Below are 12,807 nucleotides of genomic sequence, written 5' to 3'. Positions count from 1 at the left end.
TCAATCACAGGGTGTAGTTCAGATGATGTTCAGATTGATGGAAGAATCGTCAAACAAAGTGACATTTGGACAAAGTGTGTTACTGTCAAGAGACAACAGTGTATTACTATGCTGTAACTCTGGCTGTGCACCATTTCCAAGTTGTTGCCAGTGTAATTCTCTTTATAACGTTAATCTTTTCCCGCTTCATTTAGACTGCTCAATTTTGTAACTTAATCAAATGTATTGCTAAAATACAGGAGCAGTATCATGTCTAGCGACAATAAATAACCTGCAGTATCATGTCTTCTGACAACAACCTTCTTCTCATATGTTATAAAGTATAGCATCCCCTGACACTAATACAGTACAGTGTAATAAAAGGCATAGAACTACAGTAATTTATACCGCCAAGTGATATACTGAAAATTAATGAATTAACTAAATAATAAAGATGAGGAAATCTGTAAAGATTAAGAAAAGGCCGCCGAAAAAAGGGGAAATTAAAAAAAATTGCCAAATTATGGGCTTTTATTTTTTGCATGAATAAATGGTTTCTATGGTTCTACATCATTATTATATGCGCATATGCCAATATTATTGCATAATAATTGCATTGCGAAAAGTCGTTATTTTGGTTACTATATCCTTGGAAGAGTGATATTTTTTTCACTCTTCCCTGCTGCTCCCCTGAATCTAATATTTATAATGTGACATACAGAGAATCACATAATCTGTTCTGCGCATATCAATATAATAATCATTTTATAGAATATCATATTTTTAAAAGTCGATATTTTGGTACAGTACAGTGAGAAATTTTGTAAAATGGCCAAAATCATTTTTCACTCACTTATCGAATTATGTGTTGAACTTCTGCGCCTCATGCAAATTTTTCGAAATTTTAAAAAGGACCAAAATATCAACTTATTCAATTATATATTGAGGTAATATGCGCAGAACAGAATATGTAATTCTGCGCATTTAAAAAAAAATAAACAAAATATCGACTGGATACATTCGCGTGATTCTGCGCATGTCATTTTATAAAAAAATAAAAGGGTCGACATTACGCCATTTTACGAAAAGTACCTATACTATAATAATACAGGGATTTTTTCGAAAAATGGCCAAATATCGACTGTATAAAAATGTATTGAGGTAGCATGCGCAGACCACATGAATGTTATTCTGCACATGCCATTATGTCAACAAATAAAAGGGTGCAAATTTGGCCATTAATTTTCTAATTTACGAGAAAAAACATTTCCAAATATCGACTGTATAAAATGTATTGTAACATGCGCAGACCATGTTTTTTTTCTCTTTTGTGGGGGCAACCCATTTTTATTGCAATGAAAAACAATCATGGTAAAGGTTATATATGTCTATCTATCTATCTATCTATCAATGAATATTTAAGTGATATTACACAGACTGAGGTTAAAAGATAATATAAAATATTTTGATATTGTGTTGAAATCTAGATAAAATTTATATTACAGAGCTAAAACGATATAAAGATTGATATTCAGTATTAAAAATTTAGATTCGGTATAATAATGATAAAATCGCCCGCAAAACACATTCCAGGGCAAAAGAATGTATTGTGCGACGCCCTATCGCGATACGAGGCAACACCGCATCTGCTAAAGAAACACGGAATGCACCCTACGCCAACCAAAATCCCAGAATACATCTTGCCCATCAACTACGCTCCACTGAAAAAGAACTAGTTACTGCATCGTTGTCAACATCAACATCGAAACAATATACAGCTAACTGGAAATTCTTTACGCAGTTTACAAACCAAATCACGGCCTGTCAGCTACCAGCAGATGCGCATACCATCAGTACGTCTCATATCTTCACACACACGGGTTTGCGCCAAGTACAATACGAACGCACCTCAGTGCTGTGTCTTTTATGCACAAAATCAATTTATTTGAAGATCCGACAACAAACCCAATTGTTACCATTCTGTGCAGAGGAGTGAAAAACTTATACCGACAGCGAGATAAACGATCACCAATCACACTGCCAATATTAATCAGGCTAATCGAACGCTTACAGATAACTACAATAAACGTAACAGATTATATCCTGTACAAGGCTATGTTTCTGTTATGTTACTATGCTTGCCTACGAATCAGCGAACTAGTATCTACCCCGTCAGGGCATGCCCTGAACGCGGCAGATGTATCTTACAGTAAATCCAGCATCTCCCTGAACTTTCACTCCTACAAACACAGCAAGCAACAACAGCGCCCGTTCATTCTACAAAAGAACAATGAAAGACTCTGTCCTGTAAAGGCTGTTCAAAAGTACATATCACTGCGACCTCCAAAACCTGGACAGTTCTTTATTGACACTACCGGTAAACCGATCACCAGAACAACGTTCTGTGAAGTTCTTGATAGAACACTGAAATCAGCAAACTTGGAAGTAGGAAAGTATACGGTTACCACACACTCTTTCCGCATCGGCAGAACAACCGACCTACATAAACTCGGCTTGTCAACAGACAGCATCAAGGCTATTGGGAGATGGTCTAGCAACGCATACATGACATATATCCGACCAGATTGTCATGACGTCCCCACTACAAATCTGAAATTAAGGTAGTACCGTATAACGCTACCAGAAACCGTAATTTTGTGTTACCCTATACTAATTAAATTGCTTAATAACATGTAAGAACACCAGTGCCTTTACGCGTTCTACACTTGTAGGCGCATCATAATTGTTATTGTCTAATTTATTTTATAATAACAATAGACCACCAGTGTCATTACGCGCTCTACACTTGTAGGCGCATCGTAGTTGCTATTGTCTATATTAGTTTATATTCAAATAGACCACCAGTGTCATTACGCGCTCTACACTTGTAGGCGCATCGTAGTTGTTATTGTCTAAATTAGTTTATATTCAAACAGACCACCAGTGTCATTACACGCTCTACACTAGTAGGCGCATCGTAGTTGTTATTGTCTAAATTAGTTTATATTCAAACAGACCACAAGTGTCATTACGCGCTCTACACTTGTAGGCGCATCGTAGTTGCTATTGTCTATATTAGTTTATATTCAAATAGACCACCAGTGTCATTACGCGCTCTACACTTGTAGGCGCATCGTAGTTGTTATTGTCTAAATTAGTTTATATTCAAATAGACCACCAGTGTCATTACACGCTCTACACTAGTAGGCGCATTATACAGTAGTGTTATTGCCTGAATTCTTTTATAACTAATAGACCACCAGTGTCATTGCGCGCTCTACACTTGTAGGTGCATCGTAGCTTTTATTGTCTAAAGTATTTCGTACCAAATAGACCACCAATGTCATAACGCGCTCTACACTTGTAGGCGCATTATAATAGTTATTGTGCGCATTATAGCTCAACACATTTATTGCTCTGAAAAGTCCCGATACCACGCCTCACTTGCTGGGCTGCTGGATGCCATTTCAGTGGCATCCATTGGCTTTTGTAGCATCCCAGTATTTCCTACTTAATCACTTATCCCTCGCCCCGTGGGCGAGGGCAGGTATACTTTCTATTTTGCCGTGATCCGTGCTCACGGGACTTTTCAGAATAAATATTTATCCAAATCATTATATCATCTATATGTGCGTTTCATTCTCAGTATCACACACACACATAGAGCAAGCCTGACTGCAAAATCGCCCGATTGGTGGTGTCACACACCAATCGCATTTTGCACGGCTGGCGGCTCAAACTTTTCACCCCTTTTCTAAATCATCGCCAGTCGCAACGCACGCTTGTGCTCATGTTCTTAAAGTTTAATTCTTTTCCCACCCACCCTCCCACTTTATTTTATTTTAATTTGGCTTTTGTAGCATCCCAGTATTTCCTACTTAATCACTTATCCCTCGCCCCGTGGGCGAGGGCAGGTATACTTTCTATTTTGCCGTGATCCGTGCTCACGGGACTTTTCAGAATAAATATTTATCCAAATCATTATATCATCTATATGTGCGTTTCATTCTCAGTATCACACACACACATAGAGCAAGCCTGACTGCAAAATGGTATATTGCATTATAAGATTGTGCTTTGTTTGAATACTTTGATAAAATTGTATAGTTTTACATTTTGAACATAATATTGCTTTCATTATTTACATGAATTATATGATAAAATAAGAAACTAATAAATATTGCAAAGCTAAACCCAAACCGAAGTATGAGGATACGCCCTCGTCGCTAGCCAGGTTTATTTTTATAGTTCTAGTTTAGTCCTGGCTAGCACCAGTTGCGTCTCGGTCAGAAAACAATAATATAATAGGCCCCTAATGGTGGTAAACTAAAAATTGATCTAAACTCAAGAAAATATACTGTATACCGTACGTTTATGTTTATTCTTGTGTATTTTTTAAAAATAAATTAAATTTTATTAAATATTTCTCTTTTTAGATAATTGATTCAAGGAGTTTTTCTTTAACGTCCTTCCATTTTCTTTCTGCTTTGTTTAGATTACATAAGTATTCATTTGAAATTAAATTTTTTAGTTCTATCTTAAATAAATTCCAAGTGATAATCCAATCTTTACGTTTGCTTGTTTTATATATAATGCAAGATTTGTAAATACTAAATGTAAATAAAGAGATGAATTCATTATAAAGCGTGTGCTGAGTTCCTATAACTATGTCTGACCATTCGGGGAAACCTGGCCGTAGTGTTTCATTAGTCGGAATACATTATTTTAACGATCAGTTTACGGAACTTACTCAAATCTGATTGAATACTATTACAGGTGTACAACATATGTTTTTCACTTTCTATTTCTATGCAACACCTTTCGCAATAATCACTTTTATTAAGATTCCACTTCTTTAAGTTTTTACTCGGGGTACCCGAGTCTAGGACTCACTCATCTTCTTCTCCTCCATCTGGAAACTATTGAGTAAAAAAGTGCGATTTATAAAGTACTACTCCTCCCTTATTCGTTGTAGTATTGAGCTGGGATTTGGCATGAATATACTACAGGGACATGTCCTCAAAGCTATAGAGCCGGATTGTTTAATTTCAAACCGGATGCAGCCATATCACGTCTCAAAGATGGTACCGTATAGCCGTATTTGGTAGCGAGGTTATTGATGTGTATGTGACGTTACTTATGACGTCATCACAGCTTCTTTTGCTGTACCCCGAGTATCGCACATTCGTGCTTGTTTCTACAAGCTAAGATACGATGTAATAATTTAAAATTAAATTGGGCGACTTTTGTTAAATGTTTCATATTATTGTGAACTTTACAGCACCATGTTTTGTCCTAGTCTATTTTATTTTTACCTAACTCAACTTCCCACTTTGCTTGTATTTTGGGGATTTTTGCAACCTTGCCAACAAAAAGGGTATAATGAAAAGATGCCTTGTATTTTTTATGAAATACGGTTTCTTTGACTTGCAGGTTAATTTGATTGTTTTCCATTGAAGTAAAGATGATTTCTTTCCAAAAACATGGAATTAAATACAAGAGCGTAAAATATTCGATAAGTCCTTTTTGTTTATTGATTAAAGTAGGTATCACTTCATCTGAAGTTAGAAATCTGTTATTAACGATAATGTCACATACCGATTTGTATTTGGAATGTAACCATATTTTAAAATAAAGAGATTTTCGACTTGCGGAAATTATATATTTATTTTCCCAAAGTGGTTGTTTTAAAATGTCTTCTATATTTTGTGGAACTACACTTCTAACAATATTATTCAACTTAACCGCTAATTTTAACATTGATACATAAAAATCAGGCATTCTATTCAAGTCAATATGATCTTCAAGGTTAAGCTGAGTAGCACCTATAGTGTATTCTATTGGATACATAAAGTATTTAGGAATATTTTTCCATTTTCCTGGATCGAGACTGAGTAATCTTTTTATCCATGTTAGTTTTAATGAATCTATAACGGAGTTGAAATTTATCATACTCAAGCCACCTTCGCATGCTTTTTTATAAGAACAAGTCTTTTAATTTTTTCACGTTGACCATTCCACAGAAAATTATAAAGTATTTTTATGTTTTAATTTTATGTAAGTGTACGTTAATTATGCTTGCGTTATAAACCAATTTAGAGATTGCAAGTGTTTTGAATATTGTTATCCTTCCAAAGAAAGATTTCTTTTTTTCCATAACTGAAGAACGTTTTGCAGACCATGTTATGTGATTCTGCGCATACCATTATGCATTATGTCAAAATATAAAATAGTCGAAATTGCGCCATTTTATGAACATTTACCAATACTATAATAGTACAAGGATTTTTTTTCGAAAAATGGCCAAATATCGACTGTATGACAATGACAATGACAATGATTCCTTTATTTCTTTATCGACCCTTTTTCAGGGTATGAAAGAACATTCTTTCAATCTTATACAAAAACAAATAACTAAACACTTCCAGACATAAATATTTGGTCTTATACATAATTTAGGTGCTTATTTGAGGGATATGTTTTTATTTTTTATAATATGGTAACATTTATAATCAAATAAAATCCTCTTCGCTCACTCCCCTCTAAGAAGTGTAGACGATGGTTCTCGGAATGATAATGACTCGGGTAAAAAGGTTTTAGAAGGACGTTCTCCTTGTACGTTTTCTGTCGGTTACCATTATTGAAAATGCTTGACATTCGTAACATTCTTTATTTCCATTCACAACAAAAACATAAACATACATAATCATTACAAAACGAAAGAATGGAAAGAGGGAATCTCTGAAGCACAGCTTATAAATAGAAACCCCCTGTTACAAAACAGTATATATATATATATATATATATATATATAATAGAAATATGAAAAAAGGCACAAGAGAAAAGTGAAGCAATGCATGGCTAGTGGACATATTTTTTCTAAAACCAAATTGTCCTAAATATAAAATATCAAATTTGTCTATAAATTTCAACAGACGGGTGTTAAATATTTTTTCAAAAATTTTAGAAAATTGGGGCAAGAAGGAGATTGGTCGATAATTTGAGAAGCTACTTTTATCCCCAGCTCTTAAGGGTATCTGGGAAAATACCAGTCTCAAGCGAACGATTAAAAATATGTGTCAATGGCTTACTGATTTCATATATAATGTGTTCAACTATTGACATCATCATGTCCGCTGGAATGTTTAGACTTAAATAAGTTCACTTCTGTTATTAGTTCTTCTTTGGAAGTGGCCTCTAAAAAAATAGAATTTGGAATACGTTTTTTAATATAATCATTGGGACTATCACGACTTGGAAATTGACTTGTTATTTTTTTAGCTAGGTTAGGTCCAACGTTAGCAAAAAAATTATTGAAACCATTTACAGTATCAACAGGATTATCGATAAAATCTTTTGGCAGATTTCCATAATTTCTTGTTTTAATCAGACCATTGATGATACTCCAAGTACCCCTAATATCATTTTGTTTTAACAATAAAAAGTTATTATAATATTGTTTCTCAGCATTTCTCAGAATATTTGTTTGCTTATTTTTGTATCACTTATACTTATTTGAAGACAGTTGTGTTCGATCTTTTATAAAAAGTTTATATAGATTACTCTTCTTTTTACATGCATTTATTAGACCAGATGTGAACCAGGGTTTTGAATTACTCTTCTGTGTCAATTTAATCTTTTGGGGAGGGAAATATTTATTGAATAGGTGTATAAAATTACCATGAAAAACATCGGCGATTATTATTCAAAGTGATGTTTTATTGTGGAGGTCCTAACGGGACACAGATAGCCTACAGTTATTCTTGCCAGCTTACTCAATAAAACTCGGCTATCGGGATTTCACTCGATTTTAAACAAAATGTCTTATCATCAGATCTCCTTATGTAATTTTATAATACTATTCCCCACAATATATTCCGATGCTTTATGGCGTAGGCCTATATTTAATTTGATCTTTATTAATTTGCAGTATAATTTTTATTTTTTAACTACTGTACCTTCACACGCGCTGTCCGATCTGAAAATAAACAACAAACTAAAATGGCTATATCCACTAACGGCCAACTTAGTTGAAACCAGGTAGTTGCATCGTGAACCCGGAAATTACTTTGACCGCGTACAATTGAAATTGAGTTGAAAATCTACCGATGAAATCAGAAATGTTCTTCTTCCTGAATTAGAAATATGGAACAATATCGTAATAGTGAAAACTAATGTTATCAAATTTACATTTCGCGGTACATCTGAGATAGATCAGGTAGGTATCCTACGCAGAGATTTGTCCCGAAGTTTTTTCATTGTGCTCGCCTATGTCAGAATTACCCATCATTTATATATAGATGTATATGAATGTCTGATAACAATTAGTAAGATCGACCATACATAGCTTTTCTGATGCTCCTATACCAGGCAAATTTAATTTTGAGTATTTAGTTAATAATTAAAGCAATAATTTGTCATTGGTAATATTCATAACTAAACATATTGTACTTTAATCGTTCCTTATTATCATTGTCGTATTGCTGGTAACAATTAATTAAAATTCACAATATTATTAAACAATACAAACATTGCTCTATATTCCTATTCCTATGAAGTAACATGAAGTTGCAACTGAGAATGGAGTCGATATATTTACTGTTAATTCTACTAACTAGCAGTAAATGTTATACAGAGAAACCTAATATTGTAATCTTCCTTGCTGACGACATGGGATACGCTGACCTACAAAGTTACGGTAATCCGCTATCGATGACTCCGAATATCGATGAATTGGAGAGATCGGGGTTGAAGTTTACACAAATGTACAGTGCTAGTCCAATCTGTAGCCCTTCAAGGTAGGCAATTTGTTGATACTGTAACATAATATTGAACGATAACGTTGTTACGTTGCATCATGTGAACCAAGATTAAGCGCTATATAATAATGAAACACATTTTTAATGAGACTGCAAAGATAGTCTGGGATTGAATCATTGTAACATTATTTTGTACCTTATGTTACGGCATTTGGTATCAGGCCTTGTATCACCCATTAACGTAACAATCAACAAACATCAACCACTTATGTAACATTAACCACTAACGTTGTAGTGGACATTCATTTAGTAAAAATACTTTATTCAATAGCATGAGTTATTTTGTTGGTAAACGTTAGGTGCATACGTGTATAATGTAGTACATAAAACACGACGAGGTGGTTTAACGTGTTATACAATAAAATGGCCGAACACCATTCATCACCATTAAGCCGGTTTTTCACAAGACGAATTTATTCGCGCGAATATAATGTGTTAACTAATGCACATGCGTATTAATATTTTCATATACTTTTTGTGACATGAACAAATACGCAACCATAACTCAGGAATGTTTGATTCGCGCAAATATATTCGCTAATGGAAAAGAGTCTTTATGACGAATAAAATATAATATTGATATAATCACAACGCTGGCGTTCTAGTCGATTCCTGGCACTGTATCTAAATTTGTCCAGTATCATATGCAAATTCCATGATATACTGTAACGTATGTAATATAATAAAAACTAACAAACTTACCCTTTAATACAACTTTCCGTGATACAGACATCACATGTGATACATACGAAATGCTGTATTACGAAATGTGCCTATGATACTTGACAAAAAAACTAATTATCGATGTTAATAATGTATTGCAGGGCTGGTTTGCTGACAGGTCGTTATCCAGTTCGTAGTGGAATTTGGAATAAAAATGAAATGTCAGTTTTTTCAACAGACTCAACTCTTGGACTTCCCTTAAATGAGACAACTATTCCAGAAATGCTAGCAACCCAAGGCTACAAATCTGCCATCATCGGAAAATGGCACTTAGGTGTTGGACTGTCCAAAGAATATCTACCTTTAAATCAAGGCTTTGATCATTTTTTTGGACTCCCATACAGCCATGAAAGTTGTTTTTCTAGTGCGTGCTTTTACCCAGATATAGAATGTGACTTCGACATGAGAAATGATTCTGTTCCTTGCCCTTTGATGCTGGAAAATGACATAATTGAGCAACCTCTAGACTTAACGACTTTAGCAGACCGACAAGTAAGAGCAGCCAGAAGTTGGATACAAGAATTTGCTTGTAACGAAACACCATTTTTTCTCTTTTACTCATTCCTTCATCCACACACTCCACATTTTGCTAGCAGACGATACACGAATCAAACAAAGGGTGGACAATATACAGATTCGCTGGCTGAACTCGATTGGGAGATTGGCGAGGTTATGGACGAGTTAAGAAAAAATGATCTCATAGAAAATACATTGGTATTGTTCACATCAGATAATGGGTAAGTTTAAAATTCTGAGCTAAAGGATGTACAGAGAATAATATACAGAAATAACGACTCTTCTGATAAAAACTAGTCATACGTCTTTCTTACTGGAATTGCTTCATGCTTTCGTCCTCTCGTCTTGCGGCATGACGCTTTCAACTATTTAGTAACGCCTCTGGTCTTGCGGCATGACGCGTTCAACTATTTAGTAACGCCTCTCGTCATGGGATGAATAGTTTCTGTATACTTTTTAAATTCATGATCAACGTAGATTGCGATCGTCCTCTTGGTCTTCTCGCCTTTCCGTTTTCATTTAGTGCAATTTTTACAAGAGCCTCAGTCTTCGGGGAGTCTTAACATGTGTCCATACCATTGTAATCGTCGTTTTTAGTCGCGTGCAACGCGACTCTACAGCTCACTATGTCGGTCGGTCGGTCGGTAAACACTAACCTGTATATGGCCTTATCTTGATATCAGTTTCATCTAGCTAAGTCAATTTTTCACAGTATATTCCTTATGGCCACCAGGAATCGATGTGGTTATGTTTTCACGGTGCGCAATCAAAAATTACGCGGTCGACGCACGATTTAACGAAATCGCGTTTGTAATCATATCTTTACAAGCATGAATCACAATTAAATAAAATTTGGTACTCATAAATTTCAGGGCATAAATCATCATATGGCAAAACAATTACATGCGTAGCGCATGTAACGCATGCGTACGCGCGCTTGTAATCATACTTCACAAGCATGAATCACAATTAAATAAAATTTGGTACTCATAAATTTCAGGGCATAAATCATCATATGGCAATACAATTACGTAGCGCATGTAGCGCATGCGTACGCACGCTTAAAATTTTCAAAATTTATATTCGATGAAATAAGAGTACGTTTCGGGCAATTTTAAGCATATCAAAATTGTCAAAAGTGCGCAGATTTTCGCGCGTTAGATAATAATATGGCCTCTCTTTGCCCGATTTCTGTTTTACAACCTTTCTTTAATAATATCATCATATTTGATTCACTTTTCAACTCGAAATTACGTTATACGAGCACGTAAAATATGACAGGCTACGCACGTGTAAATTAAAAAAATATTAATGTTTTTAAATATTTTCAACATTTTTAAACATGTTCAGCAAATTCGGTCGGTTGGTCGGTCGGTCGGTAAACGCTAACTTGAGCACGCGACTGCAGCCATCTATATGGCCTTGTTTAATTGTGTGTCTAATCTGTGGCTGGAGTCTGTGTATTTTATTTTGTACCATTTGCTAAGTTGTTATGTTTATCATGTGTACATATTTGAATTTCATTATATTTGATATTTCCTTTCAAATACATGTAATCTTGTGAAAACAAAGCGAATCTTGATATCTATTTAGAATAGGACAACACCATTAACATTCTGTTCACAGACCTGCTCAAAAAGAACATACTCTAGGTGGGTTTTCAGGACCAATGAGATGTGGAAAGTATTCCACATTTGATGGTGGATCACGTGTACCCGCAATTGCGTCATGGCCTGGTCATATCAAACAAGGTGTTTCAATGGAGCTTCTAAGTCATCTAGATATTTGGCCTACTTTAAGAAGATTAAGTGGTACTCCAGTGGATTATTTCGACATTATTCTTGATGGCTATGATATTAGCGACGTTATGTTTAACGGTGAAAAGGTGTGTTTATTATTCTTTTAGTATTTCTTCCTTTATTGCTTTCTTTATTTTTCTTTCTTTCTTTATTCCTGTCTTTCTTTTCTATCTTTCTTCCTTCCTTTCTTTTTTTCTTTCTTTCTAATAAATATATTTTTACTTTTATTTTTGATGACGATTCATTATATATTTCTTTAATTCTCCAGAGTCCAAGAAAAACTCAGCTGTATTACAACGCGAAACCTAGCCCAGATTTGGGACCTTTTGCCATTCGAAATAAGCGATACAAAGGACATTTCATGACCACAAATATATACTCGCTTGATCGACAAGATTTTGATCCAATGTGCTTGGCAGGTAATAGTACTATTGAAATATATACAATACCATTTGTTTATGATTTGTTGGTTGATCCAGAAGAAAGATTCGACATTGCCTATCAATCACAGGGTGTAGTTCAGATGATGTTCAGATTGATGGAAGAATCGTCAAACAAAGTGACATTTGGACAAAGTGTGTTACTGTCAAGAGACAACAGTGTATTACTATGCTGTAACTCTGGCTGTGCACCATTTCCAAGTTGTTGCCAGTGTAATTCTCTTTATAACATTGACCTTTTCCCGCTTCATTTAGACTGCTCAATTTTGTAACTTAATCAAATGTATTGCTAAAATACACGAGCAGTATCATGTCTAGCGACAATAAATAACCTGCAGTATCGTGTCTTCTGACACTAACCTTCATCTCATATGTTATAAAGTATAGCATCCCCTGACACTATACAGTACAGTGTAATAAAAGGCATAGAACTACAGTAATTTATACCCCCAAGTGATATACTGAACATTAATGAATTAACTAAATAATAAAGATGAAGAAATCTGTAAAGATTAAGAAAAGGCCGCCGAA

General features: G+C 34.7%; 1 protein-coding gene across 1 annotated transcript; it reads left to right on the top strand.

Annotated features, from left to right (window-relative positions):
- Window positions 1-8,541: 8,541 nt before the first annotated feature.
- On the top strand, window positions 8,542-12,650 carry LOC144843290 (arylsulfatase A-like). Its single transcript, XM_078700085.1, has 4 exons — window positions 8,542-8,777; window positions 9,623-10,258; window positions 11,664-11,922; window positions 12,105-12,650. Exons 1-4 carry the CDS (start codon window positions 8,542-8,544, stop codon window positions 12,546-12,548), a joined length of 1,575 nt encoding a protein of 524 aa, XP_078556211.1. The 3' UTR covers window positions 12,549-12,650.
- Window positions 12,651-12,807: the final 157 nt, after the last annotated feature.

This window comes from Antedon bifida, chromosome 5 (genome assembly GCF_963402885.1).
Source record: "Antedon bifida chromosome 5, ecAntBifi1.1, whole genome shotgun sequence".
NCBI lineage: Eukaryota > Metazoa > Echinodermata > Crinoidea > Comatulida > Antedonidae > Antedon > Antedon bifida.
Note: the sequence above shows the minus strand (reverse complement) of the source record. Positions and strands in the feature narration are given on the sequence as shown.